This window comes from Asterias amurensis, chromosome 12, assembly GCF_032118995.1.
Source record: "Asterias amurensis chromosome 12, ASM3211899v1".
Taxonomy (NCBI): Eukaryota; Metazoa; Echinodermata; class Asteroidea; order Forcipulatida; family Asteriidae; genus Asterias; species Asterias amurensis.
Window position 1 is genome coordinate 3040695 of NC_092659.1, and position 21440 is coordinate 3062134.

Genomic DNA, 21440 nt, shown 5'->3' on the forward strand with positions numbered 1-21440 from the left:
CTTTTATATATCCTTCTGTTTACTTATAAATTTGTTTTATTTTTAATTTTTTTTCCCAGGAAATCGTCACATCTTGTGCACCCAAAATATGTGGTGGTCAGAGATGGCGGCCATTTTGGGTGCCGAGTTCAAGTCACAAGGTAAAACTTCTTGAGTTCAGGGTTTCATTTAATCACAGTTAGTAGCGGACGGTTTTGGGCGCTTTTTGGCATCCAACTCGACTGATACGGGCAACGTGTTCCTTTAATGTTTTTCTGTCTCAAATTTGTTGCCTGTGTGTTTATACATTTGATACTTTATTCTTTTTTTGTTGTAATATAGTAATATTTTTAATTGCTATTTTTGTAAACTGTACATTTCGCTTTTAGCCGCTGTATTGCAGCATTTTAATAAATAAACCATGAATAATAAAAATAAAAATAATAATCCTGCTGCGCAGCAGCTTGGCAAATTTGGTATTCATCTAAATTTTGATAGTTTAAATTTGAAGAAAAAAAAACAGGCAAATCTTAAGCTCGCATCCCAAAGGAAACATGCTTCAGTCTCAGGATACAACCCTCCAAACATCCGCCTACCCAGGTTTACAATTAAAATGGCAAATTATTTCAAGAAGTGTCGTGGCCGAGCGGTTCAGAGCACCGAATTCAAACTCTAGTGTTTCTGATCAGCAGAGTGTGGGTTCGAATCCCCAGCCGCGACACTTGTGTCCTTAAGCAAGACACTTTACCATTGCTTCGTCCTTCGGATGGGACGTAAAGCCGTTGGTCCCATGTGTTGTGTCACGCATGTAAAAGAACCCGGCAGTGCACTTATCGAAAAGAGAAGGGGTTCGCCTGGGTGTTCCTGGTTTTGGCTGCTTTATGCGCCGTAGCACCTTGTAAACCCTTATAAGGTGCTACATAATTGGGTCTCAGAATCCATCACTGTAATAACCTATCTTTCTGAGAGTTTGTATATACTCGGCGCCTTGAGTACCTTGTTTGCTAGATACGTGCGTATTTTTGTTATTAATGATTTTATTTCCTCTCTGATTAAAGGATACAACCCTCCAAACATCCGCCTCCCCAGGTTTACAATTAAACTGGCAAGTTACTTCAAGAAGGATGCCAAGGCGGTTCTCCCCATCTGGAATAAAGTCACCATCTTCGACACCACCAGGGTAAGATTAAAACTGCTTCTTGAAAACACCGGGGCACAATTTCATGAAGCTTTTAGGCAGAAAATTCTGCTTATCAAATTTCTTGGCTAAGCAAGAAATGACTGGGGTACCAATAACAGCAATGGTAACTGTATGGCATTCTGGCTGGTGACATATTTTTGCTAAGCAGAAGTTTTTTTTGCCAAGCAAATGTTTTTGTTTGTTAAGCAAAAGTTTTTGTTCTAAGCAAGTTTTTGTGCTTACAATTTATGAAATTGGAGATAAAGGAGATTAATAATAATAATACATGTAATCAGCACCTGTTCACAAAGACAAAAGTCCAGGATTTAAAATGCCAGTTTGAACAGATGAGTCTTGAGCTGTCGTTTGAAGATAGAGGGATTTTTGTGTTTTTAGGTCAAGCAACACTGAATTCCAAGTTGCAAAGTAATCTTTTAAAAAACAAATTAAAAAAGAAGATCATGCAGTTCAGAAGTTTTTTTTTCTACTTGATCAGTGGTCCTTGCAACGGTCTGACCTTTTTTCTTATTCTCAAAATTAAAGATGAAGGAAGTCCTTGAGATCTCCGAGCCACGCGACATGAAGACCTCCATCATTGAGATGGCTTACAGCATCATCGAAGCAGGGTTTGCCAAGAAGTCCAAGAAGTACAGAGGGCCTCATGGGGCTGAGGATGCGGTGGCAAACGGGCCGACCGAGAACGGAGAAGTCAAGGATGAGGCCACGCCCAAGGAAGACGGGAACGCTGTGACGGCCGGAGAGGAGGGGGAAAAAGAGGGTGCAGAAACAGCAGCTACAGACGAAGATGCTAAGACGGAAGCCGACAAAACAAAAGATGAGGAGGCAAAAGGAGACGCTGCTGAAGTCAAAGATGCAGCCGAAGTCAAAGATGCTGCTGAAGACAAGGAAGCTGCTCCTGCTGCTGCTGTCTCAGAAGAGAAGAAGGAAGAGACGCCTGCTGCCACTGACGGAGAGAACAAGACAGATGAAGTTAAGGAGGCGGAGAGCCAAGAGAAAGGAGAGGACGAGAAGGAGGATGATACATCGAAGGAGAACGGCGTCGCTGATAAAGTTGATGAGAGCCCGAAGAAGGAAGTTAAGGAAGTGAATGGAGAGGTAGATGCCAAGGGGGATGCAGAGGTCACCGAATAGAATTATTATTAAGAGAAGGCAAATTTATAACGGGGTGGTTAAAAGTTCAACATTACCAAGATATTTTTAGGGAGGATCAAGTCATCCACAAGTAAATATCTTATCATTACGCTGTCAGTCTGTTTTCTCCTCTGTACTTTATTAAAAGAGCTAAGATTGATCTTAGCGTAGTATCACTCTAAATTGCTAAGCAAAGTGCTGTGTCACAATACATATTACTATGGTAATATCGACAACTCATCTTAGGATGAATCTTAGTGCTTTGTGAAATGAGGCCCTAGATAAAGAAGACTTTAAGGTTTGGGTATGAGTTGGGTTGGTTTATTCGGAAAGTGTTTTCTATGCAATTAGATTGATGAGTTTTTTTTATTGTAACCCAAGAAGTACTTTAAGTGTTTGTCACTAAAAGAAGCTCAGACTTCTGGAACTGTGATGAATTGTGACTGTAAATATTTATCCTGAATCTGACTTTTGATAAAGTCGTTTAAAGACATTGGACACTATTGGTAATTGTCAAAGACCTGTCTTCCCACTTGCTGTAGCTCAACATATGCGTTAAATAACAAACCTGTGAAAATTTGAGCTCAATCGGTCGTCAAAGTTGCGAGATAATAATGAAAGAAAAAAACACCCTTGTCACACGAAGTTGTGCGCTTTCAGATGCATGATTTCGAGACCTCAAACTCAAAATCTGAGGTCTAGACATCTAATTCATGGAAAATTACTCCTTGAAAACTACATTACTTCAGAGGGAGACGTTTCTCACAATGTTTTATACTATCAACCTCTCCCCATTACTCGTACTCAAGAAAGGTTTTATGCTAATAACTAGTTTGCGTAATTACCAATAGTGTCCACTGCCTTTAATCGGGCCGTTTGTTTGGACGATAGGTGGCAGCAGAGTTACCGGGTAAATCCATTGTTTTTGATAATGTGTACATGCTCAGAACAACGTGCACAATGGAAATTTACCCGGAGTAGATTTCACAAAGCGTTAAGACTAGTCTTATCTTGAGTTGGGACAAGTTACTAGTCCTTAAAGACACTGGACATTATTGGTAACTGTCAAACACCAGTCTACTCACTTGGTGTATCTCAACGTATGCATAAAATAACAAACCTGTGAAAATTTGAGCTCAATCGGTGTTCGAAGTTGCGAGATATTTATGAAAGAAAAAAACACCCTTGTCGCACCATGGTCACACGAAGTTGTGTGCTTTCAGATGCTTGATTTCAAGACCTCAAATTCTAAATCTGAGGTCTCGAAATCAAATTCGTGGAAAATTACTTCTTTCTTGAAAACTACATCACTTAGAAGGAGCTGTTTCTCACAATGTTTTATACTATCAACCTCTCCCCATACTCGTCACAAAGTAAGGTTTTATGCTAATAATTATTTTGAGTGATTACCAATAGTGTCCACTGCCTTTAAGACTAGTCTTATCTCGAGTTAGGACAAGTTACCTGTCCTTAAGTTTTTAATAACTCCTTCTTTGTGAAATCAACCCCTGCTGAGTTTGCTGCCACCTAGTGTTCTAATTTCTCACATTATTGGTTTGAGACAAACAAATTTTACTATAAGCGAAAGGGACTTTGTGATAATTTGTAATAGATTTTAGAAAGGCAAGACACCCATCCAGTACTGACTTTTAATGACACGACAGCCATCCAGATATTTTTATGACATTTTTGTAAAATACAAGTTCTACTTGATTGTATTACTGTTATTTCCTACTTAGTATTATGTACTGCATTTTTGTGTATGTTTTTTTCGTAAAGTTCGTAACTAATTAATTAATTAACTAATTAATTGAATTTAAAAGCACTTTCAACTTTTGTATTACCTGTAATCAAATGTATTTTGTAAATTTAATATGAAGTAGCGGCAATTGTAAACCAATTTGAAATTCCAAAATACTTGTGCATAATGAAGCAATTATTTTGAATTGCAAGTTTTGTACTTTTTTTATTTTTTTTTATTGTGTAATGTTTTAAAACAAATATGTAATCAGCATGTTAAACGTTTTCAAATAATCTAAATCTATCAAGCACCATTTGTACTACTCGTTTTTTATTTATAACTTTTTATGTATTTTAATTGTATCTTTTTTATCCACACAAAAGTGTTATTTACTTCAAGTGAATTTTTTAAAGGGAACTTAACTTATATATTGGGTTTGATACCTTCCGCCCAGGTAGTAGTAGTTACATAGTAGGACAGTTCTTTTCAGAACCGAGAAGTCTCCCGAACAATCCGATAAATCTACTCCGGGGTATTAGAATATATAGCAAGACAGTTCTCTAAAGAACAAATTCCATCTGTCAGGCAGATACACAGATTGTCTTACCGCAAACCAAATATATATTGACTACTTCTTTAGCTTATATAGGATCGTAATTAACTGTACTACCGCGGAGTTAGTTCTTTGGTTAGTCTCAATGTTTCAACTAGCTTGCTCTAGTCATTGTCAGTTCTATATTATTATATTCTGCATGTATTCTTGCCTTTGTATTTATGTGTAAATGTGGAACCTTTTTTGTTTGTAGTTCTAGCTTAGAATTAACGTTTACAATATTATAAAGGCAAGTGAAGTGCCTTCCCTTTTTCAATAATTTTGTATAAGCGGACTTTGGAACTTGATGTGGACCAATCAGAGAGCTGTAGCATTCTTGAAGGCCAATGGGAGACTTTGTAGGGGCTAGGTGATGGCCACGGACTTACAAGGGAATGTGCGCTTATTTTGTAAATCTACTGCTACATATATTGTTTCAAAGTCGCCAGTTAAATAACCATAACCACCGTGGTTATTCTTATTAATTATTAATAATTATTTGTTAAATGCAAAAATACAAGTACTGTACCATGTTGACGGGGCGGTACGCGGACGGGGCCTGTGGATTTGTAGTGACGTTCACAGGTCCTCATTAACTCGAACGGCGCCCTCTATTGATTTCCATCCTGACACATCTGCACAACCTTAATGTCTGTTAGAAAGGATTTATAAAACATTTGTAACTACCCGAGATGAACTGTAAAAAAAAATCATTATGGAATAAAATGAACGATCGTATTTATCGTAGCAAAAGAAAAACATCGTAGTTGGTGAGCGGTTATTTAGAGTTTGTTCAGATTTGCTTTTTAAAGGGAAGGTACACGTTTGGTAATTACTCAAAATAAATATTAACTTAAAAACTGACTTGGTAACGAGCATTGGGGAGCTGCTGATAGTGTAAAACATTGTGGGAACCGACTCCCTCTGAAGTAACGTAGTTTTTGAGAAAAAGGTAATTTCTCACTAAATTAAAAAAAGACTTCTAGCCAGAAGTCTTTTATTCCTATCTGAAAGCACACAAATTCGTCCAACAAAGGTTCTTTCATCATTTTCTCGCAACTTCGATGACCAATTGAGCCCAAATTTTCACAGGCTTTTTATTTTATGGTTATGATGGGATACACCAAGTGAGAAGACTGGTCTTTGACAATTACCAAACGTGTATCTTCCCTTTAAGGGAAAGCCTCGCACTAGATTCTGGACACTATTGGTAACCACAAAAGTAATTGTTAGCATAAAAACTTACGTGGTAACAAGTAATGGGGAGTTTTTGAGAGAGAAGTAATTTCTCACTAAAATATTTAAATTTGACTTCGAGACCTCGGAATTACATTTCGAGGTCTCAACATCAAGCATCTGAAAGCACACAACTTGTGCGACAAGGGGTAGTCTTTCTTCCATTGTTATCTCGCAACTTTTGACGACCAAGTGAGAAGACATGGTCTTTGACAATAACAAAATAGTGTCCAGTGGCTTTAAAGCGATAAACAGTTTTAAAAATACAAATGAATAAGAATGAAATAAATAGCCTAGTAAGCGAAATGGGTCTGGAAAAGGTGAGTTTTAGAATTCAATGAATGAAATAGAACGAGAAGTAAAGAAGATTGTTCCAAAGGTTAGGAGCAGGTATATAAAAAACCTCTGGAAGATGAAGTGCACCTCATTAGAATAACACTGCAAATATAACATCACAATCAATATTGCAATTTTCCTACAAAATGACAATGCAGTCGTGCGGAAGTTTATTGACATCACGCGCCAAAACGGTCCTCATCAATAAATGCTTACACACAACTCGCTGAACTATGACCAAGCTCAAGTTCATGACATGTGTACATTGTGTATGCATAATGATTGGGTCACTAGGAGACGCCATTGCTGTGTGTGACAACATTGCACATTGAGTGGTTTCAGCTCTCGCTGTTGCAGAAGGTAAGGACACCTGCTAATATCGTGAATTCACCTGTTTGATTTCAGTCTGTTCTTGCGCCGGGGTTACGTTTCAACTCGTTGATTCCCAATTATGAACCAGTGCTGTTTGATATTGGGCCATTGTTTATGCTTAAATGTGCTTAAATATCATTAAGAAATGTGATGATTTTTTTTTTATATAGGACCAGGAAGTCATGTGATGCCATTGTGAATTCACAGAAGTTGCATTGTCAATTACATTTTGTTTTTAGTATTATTTCGTACAACAGTTTGATGGTTGATTAATTTGTTTAGACGCTCTTCGCATAAGGGGATATAAACGTCAACCTTGCAACAGCCAATCTATCCCATTGTTGTCTTATGTCTATGATCATTTGCATTGCAAAATCAATAGATTTTGATTCAAAAAAGTGTAACTAGACGTCAAAACTTATGTTAGCCATTGTGAAACCATCGGTTAGCTTGTACGCAAATAGAATTGACTGTACACATTCTAAAGTTTTGGGTAAATAAATCTTGGCTCACAAAACAAAGCCTTTTTCACCTTTTTCACCTGCTTCTTTTCCACCATTTATTTTGTTTGGGGTGGGTTTCACAAAAAGTTAGGGCTGGTGTTACCTCGAGTAAAAACGAGTTGCTCGTCCTTACTTAAAGTAGCTTAGAGACACTGGACCCTATTGGTAATTGTCAAAGACCAGTCTTCTCACTTGCTGTATCTCAACATATGCATAAAATAACAAACCTGTGAAAATTTGAGCTTGATTGGTCGGAGTTGCGAGATAATAATGAAAGAAAAAAAACCTTGTCACACGAAGATGTTTGCTTTCAGATGCTTGATTTCGGGACCTCAAATTCTAAACTTGAGGTCTCCAAATCAAATTCGTGGAAAATTACTTCTTTCTCTAAACCTACTCCACTTCAGAGAGAGCCGTCTCTCACAATGATTTGTACTACCAACCTCTCCCCATTACTCGTTACCAAGGAAGGTTTTATGCTAATAATTATTTGGAGTAATTACCAATAGTGTCCACTGCCTTTAAGTTTGTATATCTCCTAAAGGACTAGTCCTAAAGTCCTAAGTTCTTTGTGAAATCAACCCCAGGATTATCAAGTTTTTCGTCTGTGAAAAAAAAAACCCAAGAGAACAGATAACGTCCCGAGGTCGGCATCGCTGCGATCATGGACCGTTCATCGAGCCCAGCGGACGGCGGCGAGCGCTCTCTGAGACTCATCAAGCCATACTACGAGCTCTTAAACGATTTAAGCAAAGATGTGGATGAAGACTATTTGCAGGAGTTGTGTACTCTCAGTCAAAGTCTTAAAATACCAGATGAGAAGTTCGAGTGTGATACACCTTTGGAACTGTTTCGGTAAGCGCATAAGCTCGGTACATACTTCATGCAAATGCGAATGCGAAGCGAATCTTGACGTCACAAATTCGCAACGAATAATTCGCAGCAGTTGCCCGCCCTCTAGCTGCTCTACTCACTTGCGAATGTCGCTGCGAAAGGAGGGTCGTGACGTCCCATTCACGTCAAATTCGCTTCGCGTTTGCATTCGCAGGAAGTATGAACCGGGCTTTAATGTATTGTTGGAAATAAAAACAACGTTTGTCCATAGAACACTGGACACCTTCGGTAATGGACCCTTCCCATAAAATATGCTAATCACATTCACGCATGCGTACAGACCCTGTTGGTTGGCAAACACCATAGAGTTGTGCACTAAGCAGACGCGCAATCGCGTCTGCGTCACGCACCCATTAGCCGTGTACAAAACAGCGCGATGTTCCCTCATTTTGCCAACCAAAACGTTAGTGCGCACGCGCTTTGTGCAATTTACATATTTCATGGGAAGGGTCTATTATGGTATACCAGTCCTCTCACATGGTGCATCTCAACAAATGCACAAAAAAATGAACCTGCGAAAATCTGAGCTCAATTGGTCAGCGAAGTTTCGAGAAAATAATATTGGAAGAGAAAACACACTTGTCGCACTAATTTGTGTGTTTTCAGATGCTTGACTATAAGACCTCACGCGTGAGGTCTCGAAATCAATTCAAATTTTTTAGTGAAAAATTACTTCTTTCTCCAAAACTGCGTTAGGCCTACTTCAGAGGTAGCCATTCTCACAATGTTTTATACTATCAACAGCTCTCCATTGCTCGTTACAAAGTAAGTTTTTATTCTAACAATTATTTTGACTAATTACCAATAGTGTTCACGGTGCCTTTACCGAAGGTATTGATGAAAATAAAAACAAAGTTTTGACATTGTCTCTAACGGGACTTGATCCGGAATATATTGGAACTCCGCTCCTTAAAAGTTGTTCCTAAGTTTTGTTACTGTACCAAGAAGTAACTCAGTCAGAATGAATAGCTTAGTAAACATGTTTTTTTTTTATTCCTTTCAAGGAAATTGGATAAATATGGAAGCATTGGAGAAGACAAAACAGGATTTCTGAAGGAGATTTTGCAGGCGGCAAGCCATAATGCCGGCGTAGAAATGGTAAGAGCTTAAATTAACACAAAACAAGTCAACTATCCTAGATTTGTTCTGGTGTGGTCTGCTACATGTATGGCCAAGTTCGCGTGAGAACTATATTTGGCCCGACCTCTAGTCGACGATGGTTGGACTATACGCCATTTGGAACCAGCCTAGTGGGTGTGGTCACATGAGCGATGCAACCACACCCACTAGGCTGGTTCATAGCCGGTTTTACAAGCACAGTGTAGAGGGGACCAGTTGTTAGAAAACATTACAAAGTGTGTGTTACTTTTACTATTTGTTTACAATCACACAGACATTAAAATATTCACAAAACGTTACCCAACTAATTATTTTATTTTCAAACAAGAATTGCCCTAAGTTTGTATTTGTAAATATTTAAAAATGTTTTTAGTTTGTTTTGTTGGGGGGGGGGGGGGTTCGTCCACAATCATCCGACTGAGACACGAGATATGCGGTTCAATTGGAAAACATCTTAATGTAACAGTCTTAATGTCTGTTTGAAACCTGTGAATACAAATATCCTCCAGGCTTACGAATTGACAAGTTAGGGTAATAATTATGCTAATTTGGATTTTCAGCTATGCACTTTGGACTGTTGAATGTCCTTTTGACTCTTGCCTGGAATTTCATCTTTCAAAGGGCAAGGCCATTTTCATTTTGCAGAGGGCACTTCCATTGAAAATCTTTAACTTCTGAAGGGGTCGCCAAGGCCAAGACAAGGGGCAAAATGGTGGCCATGTACTTCCTGGCCGGTTAAACTGCACCACAACGTTTGCTGCAAATTTCTGCTTATTTCCGTCAGTTCATTTTTCATATCTATCTCGTCCTCTTTTATAAGGTTGAATGGTATGAGAAAGAAAGGCAAGAACATCTTGAGAGTGTGGCAGCTCTGCTCAAAGAAAACGATCCATTATTTGTGGGACGTACGGCGTTTGTGCGAAAGATCCTGGAAGTATTTCAAGACAGCCACTCGACCGGGTGCCGCTGTGTTTTGGTCTACGGGCTGGCCGGTACGGGAAAGACCAAACTGGCAGTGGAGAGTTGCGCCCTGTACAAGAAGCAGCAGACAGGCTCATTGACACGGTAATGTCGGTCCTTCAATCTTTGGCCGGTATGACTTCTTGTGACTTAACTAAAAGACTATAGCCATGTCCCGCAATAATTTAGTTGAAATCCCTCTTGAAGACTTTGCACAGCATTCTACTCGAGTCTCCCAGAAAACACAATCTCCAATTCCATCAAATTCACGGTAATGTTGGTCCTTCAAGCTTTGGTCGGTGTTGACTTCTTGTGACTTAACTAGAAGACTAGCCATGTCCTACAAACTTTTCAATAATTTAGTTGAAATCCCTCTTCAAGATGTTGCACAACATTCTATTCTACCCTCCTAGAAAACACAATCGCCACTTCCATCAAATTCGCCACGCAACCAAAATCTACGGTTGCAGCATTTTTTGTTCCGGCCACCATCAAGGACTGGATTGCCTTAATACCATGTAGTGTGATTTCCAGCAACTCATTAGACATCTTCAAAGACACTCTTCACTAAACACTTCCAAAAAAAATTAATTTGCTTTTTGTCTTTGCACAATTCTCCTCGCTAGACTTGTCAAAGTAAACCTCCACAAAGCAACGAGTAACAGCGAAGTTTGGCTGTGGGCATTCAGAAGTCTAACCGGAAAGCAAATTTCCTTCAATCAGTTCGAGATCTCCCTCTTCAAAAACTGGGTTTTGAATTGTGAACAAGGTACGATGCAAAACAACAGTATAAAAAATAAATAAATAAGAATAACTTGTGATAATATATACTTATGAGGAAATAAAAAATGCTTTTGTAAACTGCTCACCGACGCTCTTTCCATCAAGACCAGCCTGTTCGTGGGAGCTTAACAGTAAAAAATAATACGACAACTCCACAGAAAATGTTTAAGGAAAAGTACACTTCTAGTGAAAATAAGGAAAAGAGAAATCAGAGCCTAAGTGACAAGAAAATGCATGAATACCAACCATATTACTGTAAAAAAAAAAAAAAAAAAAAACAGATACAAAACTCACTGCACATCCCCAAATGCTTTTCTTAAAAAAAAAGACAATTTTAAGTTGGGGTTTAAAAAGACTTAGTGAATACCAAATCGACGGTATAAATGCTAAACTAGTAAAAGTATCTTTTACACTTCAGACTCAGAAGGTTATCAACAAAAACATTACTAAGAAAATATGACATTTGACAGTTTGACTAATTTCACAAATAATAAAGCGGTTCATCACCGTCTTTGTTCTCGTTTCAGATACAATTGTATATCTGGACAACGCAGACGCCATTTTGAATTCCTCGTCAGGCAGCAAGAAAGAATTCATCCGAACCTTATCAGACATTTTGGGTTTAAAGAACAATCTGGTCAAAATCCTCATCACGTCCCGCCATCCAGTCGACGTCAAGGGCCCCTCCGATATCCCGCACTTCGCAGAAATAAAACTCGAGCCCTTAACCGAAAAAGAGTCCATAGTCTTACTCAGAAAAATGGTGACGCGAGACACCGACAGTGGGGCACCCATCACAGACGAGTCCTCCCTTGTGGAGATTGCCAGGTTGTGCGGCTGGAACCCACAAGCTTTACGTGCCGTGGCGAGCCGCCTAAGGTCTAATTTTAAACCCAAAGAGTTAGCCGAGCACCTGAAGAAATTCGAGCTTATTGAAAGAGTTCTTGAACCGGGTTTCATGTCAGCAAGTACAACATTTCAAGGTATCGAAGAAGGCCAACAGATGGTTCTTAAGTCACTGAACGCAATGTTTGAGCAGCTTGAAGAACCCCTAAAGAGGGCGCTGTTGAAGTTGACCGTCTTTCCAGCTTCATTTACTTCCAAGCAAGCGGCTACTATCTTAGATCATGAAGATGCGAAAGCCAAATACGACTTAGATGATTTGGAGACACTGAGCCTTGTCGAGAAAGATCAGCTGGGTGTCTTCGAAACTGGGAGGGTCGGCAATGAGCCTTGTCATTACGTTCACCCACTGGTTCGATTCGTATGCCTGACGAAAGTACAGTCCAGTCAAGCAAACAGAGATGATTACGAAGTCGCACTGCGTCGATTCATCGAGTTCGTGAATGGACTGATGAAAACCCTGACCAAGTTGGGACATCGAGACTTCCCGAAAGCCCAGGCCGAGTATGAACAGAATACGACCAACGTGTTACACTTTCTTGAGATTGACATGGGCAGAAAGTTTGATTCAAAATCAACTGGTGGCCAGCAAGATTTGCAGGAATCTCTGCCACGCCCGAATACCCGAGAAGAACTGTACAGCATGTTACAAACCTTCCTAGACCCGATGAAACGGTTGGAATATTATGACATCAAAAGTGAGCAGATGCTTGCTGAAAACGAAGTGGTAGGCTGGGCGTACTTTAAAGGTTGGGTCGGTGATGAGCAAGTAACATTAGCTCAATACTCCAACGCCTTGAAGACCATTGAGGAGCCTTTAAAACGTGTGAGAAGCGGTACGTTGACGGTCGACAGTGAACGAGCCAAGGCCAAATTGCTTTACGTCAAGGGCCGCATCCGTTCCGAAAATGAGGAGTTTTCAGAAGCTATCATCTTGCTAGAGGAAGCACTCTCGATACACCAGCGTCTTCTCGGAGCTCATACAGTCACGGCTCGATGTCTTAACGCCCTCGGTCACGCCTACTACAACAAGGCGGAGGAGAGCCGGGTGGAGACGGGTGCCAAGGCACTGGAGTACCACCAGAAGGCATGGGACATGCTGAAGAAGATTACGAATGGCCACCCGAAGAAGCACTTCGATGCACCGGAGTACCTCCTAAATATAGGTAGGGTTTCGTGACCGTGCGGATAATAGCACCTTACTCAAGCTATGCTGTTTCTGTTCAGAAGAGTGTGGGTTCGAATCCCAGTCGTGACACTTATGTCCCTGAGCAAGACACTTAACTATAATTTGCTTCTCTCCACCCAGGGGTAATTAAATGGGTACCTGTGAGGGCAGAGGTGATTCTTGTGATTGATTTAGTCGAGTAGCGCATATTAATGTTGCACAGGCTGCATACTCCCCATCAGGGAGCTGAGATGGTTTAAGGAATGAATTTAAGGCCCAGTGACCAGGGGTAATACTGTTGGAAGCGCTTTGAGACGCCCTCCGGGTGTGAAAAGCGCTATATAAAAACTGGTTATTATTATTTTCATTATTATAATTATTATTATAGGGGCTAGTTATCACCAGGCGGGGAAGAATAGTTGCCACGAGAAGAAAGCAGATAAGCTTTATAGACGTGCTATTAAGACGTATGAAGAAGCACTGGAGCTTGCCGAGTCACTCAAGCTCATGAAACTACCCAGTACTGCATACATGCTGAAGAATATTGCTATGAGCTACTACGAGATGGGGGTTCGTCAACTTTTGTTTTTCTTGTTCTATAAATATTTTTCAATATTAAGATTAGTGTAAGCGCAGTTTACGTATCTTTCTTTATTTTCGGTTAAACAAAGAAACTTGACTAGAGTGGGACTCGAACCAACGACTACCGGATTAACGTGCCGGCGCTCTTCCACGTGAGCTATCTAACCCTATGTTGGCAGTCTCCCTATTTTCTAGTATTTTGTCAATATCTCTATCAATATCTTTGTTCTTTCTAAATTTACGGATGAGAACTTCTTGTTGAAGACAAAGTATGGCAATTCAAAAATAAGATCTTGGTAAGGATACAGCAAAGATGCCCTCAAAAATATGTAAGGTGTACGAGAGGACTGCCAGAGGATATTATTTCATCGTAAAAGAAAATAAGAGACTGTATAGATCAAAAAGTATTATTTTTTTTATCAAGTGAGCAGAGCAATAAGCAATTATTTGTAGAGCAGTTTAAAGGCAGTGGTAATTACTAAAAACAATTATTAGCATAAAACCTTTCTTGGGGAGAGGTTGATGGTATAAAATATTGAGAGAAACGGCTCCCTCTGAAGTGCCAAAGTTTTCGAGAAAGTAATTTTCCACGAATTCGAGACCTCAGATTTAGAACTTGAGGTCTCGAAATCAACCATCTAAACGCACACAACTTCGTGTGACAAGGGTGTTTTTTTTCTTTCATTATTATCTCGCAAGTGTGACGACCGATTGAGCTCAAATTTTCACAGATTAGTTATTTTATGTAGATTTTGAGATACACCAACTGTAAAGGCTTTACTTTGACAATTACCAACAGTGTCCACTGCCTTTAATAAGCCGGGAAATGGAGTCTGCTGTTAAACACTGCTTGTAATACCAACCAAAAGGACATAGCCAATGGTATACACGCAAACAATATTTTAGGCCGGACGTTTCGACCCTATCTTCCCCGAAGGCTTAAAAGCTTACAGTTAATAAGCTCACAAATAAATAAAATTGTATTCATGAAATATTGCCATTTTTGGCTTATATCCACACAGGAATACGAGAAGGCATTACCAAGGGCAACAGAAGCAGGTCAGATCAGAGAGGCGACGTGTAGATTACATCCCGCAACAGCACGCAATCTGTACTTCATTGGTACTCTACACGAAAAAATAGGAGACCAACTCAGTAAAGCAGGTACAAACCATAACAGAGAGTTAGTTTGACATTGGACATTGGACATTCACATTAGTTTGTACAGCGAACGTGAGTTTGTACAGCGAACGTCAACGTTGTCTTGTCGATATTGGAAATTGAACATTCACATGTGTTTATACAGTAAGTGTCAACATTGCTTTTCGATATTGGACGTTGGACATTCACATATGTTTGTATGTCCGATCTTCACCTGTGAAAATTTGAGCTCAATCGGTCATCAAAATTGCGAGATAATAATGAAAGAAAAACACACTTGTCACACGAAGTTGTGCGCTTTCAGATATTTGATTTCGAGACCTCAAATTCTAAATCTGAGGTCTCAAAATCATATGTTGTGGAAAATAACTTATTTCTCGAAAACTTCTCCACTTCAGAGGGAGCCGTTTCTCACAATGTTTTATAATATCAACAGCTCTCAATTACTCGTTACCAAGTCAGGTTTTATGGTAATAATTATTTTGAGTAATTACCAATAGTGTCCACTGCCTTTAAAATGTTTCCTCCTCGACTACTTTTTCAGGCAAGACACAGGAGTCCGGCGATCATCTTCGCGAGGGGTTGGAGTACTTCAAGAAGGCCCTTAATGTGGAATTTAAGCTCGAGAAACACAGCACAGAGTATTTCCACCTGAAGAAAGACACCATTGAACTGATGGAAAAACTTCACATGGATAAGGACATTGAAAAATACCGCTTAAGGTTTCAGGTATGTATACAATTCGGAGGAGTAATAGGCTGATGGGGCACGGCGGAGCTGACGCCCCACAAACTGGGCGGGCCGATGCGGTCCCGGACCCATGGAGGTCCAGGCGAGGCACCGGGCGAGGGGCTATCTGGTAGTAGGCATTCTTTTGGCTTTGTGATTTTGCGCCAGGGAAAGTGTACATGAAAGGAAAAATAATTATAATTATTGGAGTATCTTTGACAAAAATGTCACGGATGTATCCGTACATAAGGCAAAAAATAACAAGTCTGAAAATTTGGACTCAGTTGGTCATCGAAGTTGCAAGAGAATAATGAAGGAAAAAAACACATTTGTTGCACAAATTTGTGTGCTTTCAGTGCGTAAAAAAGGGCTTCGGGCCTGAGGTCTTTTAAATATTTGAGTGAGAAATTACCTCTTGAAAAAAATACGTTAATCTAGGGCCCAATTTCATAGAGCTGCTAAGCACAAACATTTGCTTAGCATGACATTTCTTCCTTGATAAAACAGGATTACCAACCAAATTTGCAAGTGATGTTCAGGATAAGCAAACAACAGCTGAATACCAGTAACAAGCAATATGCAACAAGTGGAAATTTGGTTGGTAATCCTGTTTTTATCAAGAAAGAAATTTCATGCTTAGCAAATTTGTGTGCTTAGCAGCGCTATGAAATTGGGCCCAGAACGAGCTGTTTATCGCAGTGCTTTATACTTTATATCAAGAGCTCTCCATTGCTCGTTACCAAGTACGTTTTTAAGCTAGCAACTATTTTGAGTATATTGTAATTAACAATAGTGTCTAGTGCCATTAAAGACCCTGGACACTATTAATAATTGTCAAAGACCAGTTTTCTCACTTGATGTATCTCAACATATGCATAACGTAAAAAACCTGTGAAAATTTGAACTCAATCAGTCGTCAAAGTTGCCAGAAAATTATGAAAGAAAAAACACCAATGTCACACGAATTTATGTGCTTTCGGATGCTCGATTGTGAGACCTCAAATTCTAAATCTGAGGTCTCGAAATCAAATTTACGGAAAATTACTTCTTTCTCGAAAACTACGTTACTTCAGAGGGAGCCGTTTATCACAATGTTTTATACCATCAACAGCTCCCCATTACTTATTACCAAGGTTTTATGCTAATAATTATTTTGAGTAATTACCAAAAGTGACTGCCTTTATAAGCAAATAAATGACAGTAGTCAACCCTTGTTTCATAAACACTGTTCTTGATGAATATTGTGTGTGCTCTCTATTTTTCTAGCGAGAAGACGAAAAGGCCGGCTGTTCTACAAATGAACAAACCTCGACTTCTTACAATGAGGATATAGTCGAGATATCAATGCACCATCATCTTATTGGGACTGATGACGCAGACTCACAAGGAGACGAGGCTGGTGCATCCAAGACACGAAAAGGGAAGACACCAGGTAAGAGGTGGAAGTCTTATAGCGCACGTATCTACCAAATAAGATACTCAAAGCACTGAGTATTTACAAACTTTCAGAAAGATAGGTTATTGCAGTGATGGGTTGTGAGACCCAATTATTTAGCACCTTAGAAGGGTGTACAAGGTGCTATGGCGCATACAGCAGCCACAGCCAGGAACACCGGGGAAAACCTCTTCTCTATTAGATAGTAGATACACACATGATGTTACCACAAACCAAGTATATATTGATACATCACCATGCAATGCCTCAAATCCTAAATGTTGTTGATTTCAATTTGTTGTTTGTTCAAATTCACCTACAGGACCCGTGATGTTAGAGGAGAGCCCAAACAAAATTTGTAAATGCTGCTGAGTGATCTGCGCTTCCAAGATGGAGCCGCACTACATCATAGAGTCCACTCCTGAATGCCAACATTGAATTATTGTTTGTTATACTTAAAAAACAAAAATAAAATTATGCAAGTTCGCCCCAAACAAGGCTAAAAGCCACTCTCGGTATGTAGCTACATGAAGAAGAAAATGATAAAACATGAACATAACTCAGGAGAGCTGGAGGCAGGAATTGATTTTCCTCTTTAAAGGTAGTGGACACTATTGGTCAAAATAATTATTAGCATAAAACCTTACTTGGTAACGAGTAATGGGGAGAGGTCGATGGCATAAAACATTGTGAGAAACGGCTCCCTTTGAAGTGCCATAGTTTTTCGAGAAAGAAGTAATTTTCCACGAATTTGATTTTGAGACCTTAGATTTAGAACTTGAGGTCTCGAAATCAACCATCTAAACGTACACAACTTCGTGTTGCAAGGGTGTTTTTTTCTTTCATTATTATCTCGCAAGTTCGATGACCGATTGAGCTCAAATTTTTACAGATTTGTTATTTTATGCATATGTTGAGATACACCAACTGTGTGAAGGCTAGTCTTTGACAATTAACAATAGTGTACACTGCCTTTAAACAGTCCAGATTGGGATGGGGGAAACATTCACCAGGCAAGAAGTTCAAAAAAGATGCAGTACATAAAATAAAGCTGTTTCTAATGGCTCTTTGTTCTACATCTCAACAAATCAAGAGTGTATGGGTGAGAAGAAGCAGAAAGTCTGGGCCCAATTTCATAGAGCTGCTTAAGCAAAAAATTTTGCTTAAGCACGAAAATATCTTGCTTATTTTACACATGTTACTGGCAAAGATTTCATGGCATGTACATTGCTTGTGACTAATATTTAGCTGTAGTTGAATCATCACTCATGGTGTACATTTTTTAGTTGCTGTGTTGTATTGTTGTATCTTTGGCACTCTGTCTGCGGATAAGTGCGCGTGATTAGTTTTGTTGTTAAAGGCAGTGGATACTATTGGTAATTACTCAAAATAATTGTTAGCATAAAACTTTACTTGGTATCGAGCAATGGAGAGCTGTTGATAGAATAAAACAGAAGCGGTTCCCTCTGAAGTAACATTGTTTTTGAGAAAAAAAAGAGTAATTTCTCACTAAAGTATTATTTGAATTGATTTCGAGACCTCAGCTGAGGTCTCGAACTCAAGGCATCGGAAAGCACACAACTTGTGCGACAAGGGTGTTTTTTCTTCCATTATTCTCTCGCATCTTCGACGACCAACTGAGTTCAAATTTTCACAGGTTTGTTATTTTATGCGTGATGTTGAGAACACGAAGTGAGAAGACTGGTCTTTGACAATTACCAAAAGTGTCTTGTCCAGTGCCTTTAATAATTGTTACAATTATTTTACAACAAATTAATTATTTGTTTTACTGATTTATTGGTTTAGTGTATATGTTCCTAACAATTTCTGAATGTAAAGCATTTTGAGATTTTAAGTAGAACGCTCCATCAAGAATCGAGTCATAAGAGGTATCAGGCAACCTAGGGAGGTAGCGCAGTGCATGCTACACAGAACTATGGGTATAGCACATGAGTAATTTTAAAGCGCGTATTGTCATACTATGTTTTCGTTGGTGTATTGTCCGTATATGTATTGAATTTTGGGGTCCAATATTTTGAGGTAACACGTTTGTGTTTTTTCCGACGAAAGACACATACGTACTTGTTGGGCCTCATTGCAGGCGATTTACTGCCCGTTTTCGTACTATCATGTGTGTACGTTCACATAATCAAAATCAGTATGAATCACGAGACACGGGTCGGTAAGGGGCAAGACAATAGACCTTATGCACATGACGTCATTTCAGTAGGGCGCCCTCACCTAGAGGTCAAAAGGAGGTTGTTCATTGGCCAGTCCTGTGCACCGCGCGTACAAATCTGTGCGTTTCGATTGTTTCGTCACCGTTTTTCCACTAAGATGGCCACTGGATGACGTCAATGCATAAGGTCTATAACTCGGACAACAAAGCCTTGAAGACATTTCTTGTACTTACTCTGACATTTGGGATTTGCTATACACCACTTTTTCTTCTGGGAGTCGTGGAGACTTACGTTGACTTTTTTATCCCAGATTAGATTTTCTTGCTGACGTCTTGGATGCCTTTTTGCAACTGCGTGTGCAATGTTTACATTTATTGCTTCTTCAACAAGTCTTATCGTCAAACGGCTAAAAAAGTACTGTTCAGGATGTTTCCCCGCAAAATATTAGTTTGTAGCACACTTAGCAAAGAGTATTTAGGTATTTGTACTTCATATAGCTGTTTGTTGTAGAGTATAAAAAAAAGAAGAAAAAAATGAATCTGTTTGTCAATGAACTTGATGAATTTGATGGACAGAACAATATTAAGAGATTTGGGTACTTTTTGTAACACAAAACACAACGTCAACAGATTGACATTAAACTTATACCGTTTAAAGATAATGATAGTATACACATAATATTTCTTAAAATATTTCCAGATGACGTGCTGTAGCTGTCGAAAACTGGGTAAAACAATGTCACGAAAGGACGTTTTACATGCTTAAATAATTTTCGTCTTAAACGCAAAATTATTTTCGTCTTGTTTTACTCAAATGTCATGCACCTCAGCAAGTAATACTTTAAGGGAAGCTTTCTAGCATAATTATTTTAAAACTATGTGATTCTGATGTAAATCTGTGGACATTGTGTTTTGTGGCCTACAAAAGGTACCCAGACCCTTTTAAACCGTGGAATCTAATTGAGACACATTTTGCCTTGTGTCTCGCCCAAAACATGCAAAAGACAAATGAACAACACTAGTAAAAATCATGGTTAGCATTATGATAGCATGGATGCGTCCATGAGGCATAAAAAGGCTCAAAAGGTGTTATTGTCCTGCCTCGTTGAAAACGATTGGGATTTTTTCGTGTTTTTTTTCCCCTTCAAAATGGCCGCACGACACGTGTTTTGAAGACAAACGGCTTGACTTTTTTTTAAACTTAATTTTTTGTTGTCTGAGATAGAAATGTACCCTTTTTTCGTTATTGTATTCGTAAAAGAAAAGGGGAAAAAAAACCCGAAAAAATTGGAAGCCTCTAAAAATAAGAAAGCGGTAGTAAAATGTAAATCAAGACGATTCTCTAAAGAACAAAATCCACCTGTAAAGTAGATACACACATGGCGTTACCGCAAACCAAATCACATTGATACCTAACCATACAATGCCTCGAATCATAATATGTCATTGAAATCCTTCTTTATTTAAATAAATCTCAATCCTTGCAACAGCGTCAGTAGGGCATATACTTGTCGGTTTTTTTATATTTTGCTATACACAAACTTAAAGGAACATTACAGAATTGGTTTCGCTGGCAAAAGAGTTGGTGGCAGTGTAATCAGTTTTTGTAATCCACCTTATACATAATCTGACAAACCTATAGAAGTTTGGGATCGATGGGCCATCTGGGTCACAAGAAAATAGTGAAAAACCGATTACACATTTTGCATGACGTCGATACAAAAACAAAAATGAAATAAAACGCTCACTGAGCGATAAATTCCAAACGCGAAATTAGATTATCTATTTCTAATCAGAATATGAAATTTCAGACAAAAGTATTTCAAGGGATGTTTTATACTATCATCATCATTAGACCGTGTAAGTTTGATGTAAATCTGTGATCTTCACGATTTGTGTTTCTTACCAATTCTTTAACGTTCCTTTAACAGATAGCTAACCACGATTAGAAAATAATGTTCAGTTTTTTGGATGAGGGACTGTGAAAAAAACCTCAAATGGTTAAAACTCACGTAATAATATCGAAGTCTTATATAGCACACGTATCTACCAAACAAGGTACTCAAGGCGCTGAGTATAATACAAACTTTCAGAAAGATTGGTTATTGCAGTGATGAATTCTGAGACCCTACTTTTAGTACCTTCCAAGGGTTCACAAGGTGCTACGGCGCATACAGCAGCCACAGCCAGGAAGTGACCGGGGCGAACCCCTTCTCTTTTCGATAAGTGTACTGGGTTCTTTTACATGCGTGACACAACACATGAGACCAACGGCTTTACGTCCCATCCGAAGGACGAAGCAATGGTTGGTGTCTTGCTTAAGGACACAAGTGTCACGACTGGGGATTCGAACCCACACTCTGCTGATCAGAAACACCACGACACTTCCACGAAAACACAATCCACTCACATGTAAGGCGCCGTTCCTAGGTGGAA

General features: G+C 39.1%; 1 protein-coding gene and 1 pseudogene across 2 annotated transcripts; both read left to right on the plus strand.

Moving 5' to 3' along the window:
• LOC139945348 (uncharacterized) overlaps positions 1–5407 on the plus strand; it is a 32405-nt pseudogene extending 26998 nt beyond the window's left edge.
• A 1084-nt stretch (positions 5408–6491) lies between these two features.
• LOC139945408 (uncharacterized) lies at positions 6492–21136 on the plus strand. 2 transcript variants are annotated; one of them, XM_071942757.1, is made up of 11 exons: positions 6492–6576; positions 7679–7946; positions 8990–9083; positions 9925–10169; positions 10691–10833; positions 11375–12916; positions 13307–13488; positions 14523–14664; positions 15206–15390; positions 16657–16822; positions 17148–21136. In XM_071942757.1, the coding sequence occupies exons 2-11, from the start codon at positions 7756–7758 to the stop codon at positions 17195–17197; spliced, it is 2940 nt and encodes a 979-aa protein (XP_071798858.1). In that variant the 5' UTR covers positions 6492–6576; positions 7679–7755; the 3' UTR covers positions 17198–21136. The 2 variants fall into 2 exon arrangements, with proteins under 2 accessions (XP_071798858.1, XP_071798859.1); XM_071942758.1 differs by having other exon boundaries at positions 6523–6576; positions 7718–7946.
• The last annotated feature ends 304 nt before the right edge of the window (positions 21137–21440 follow it).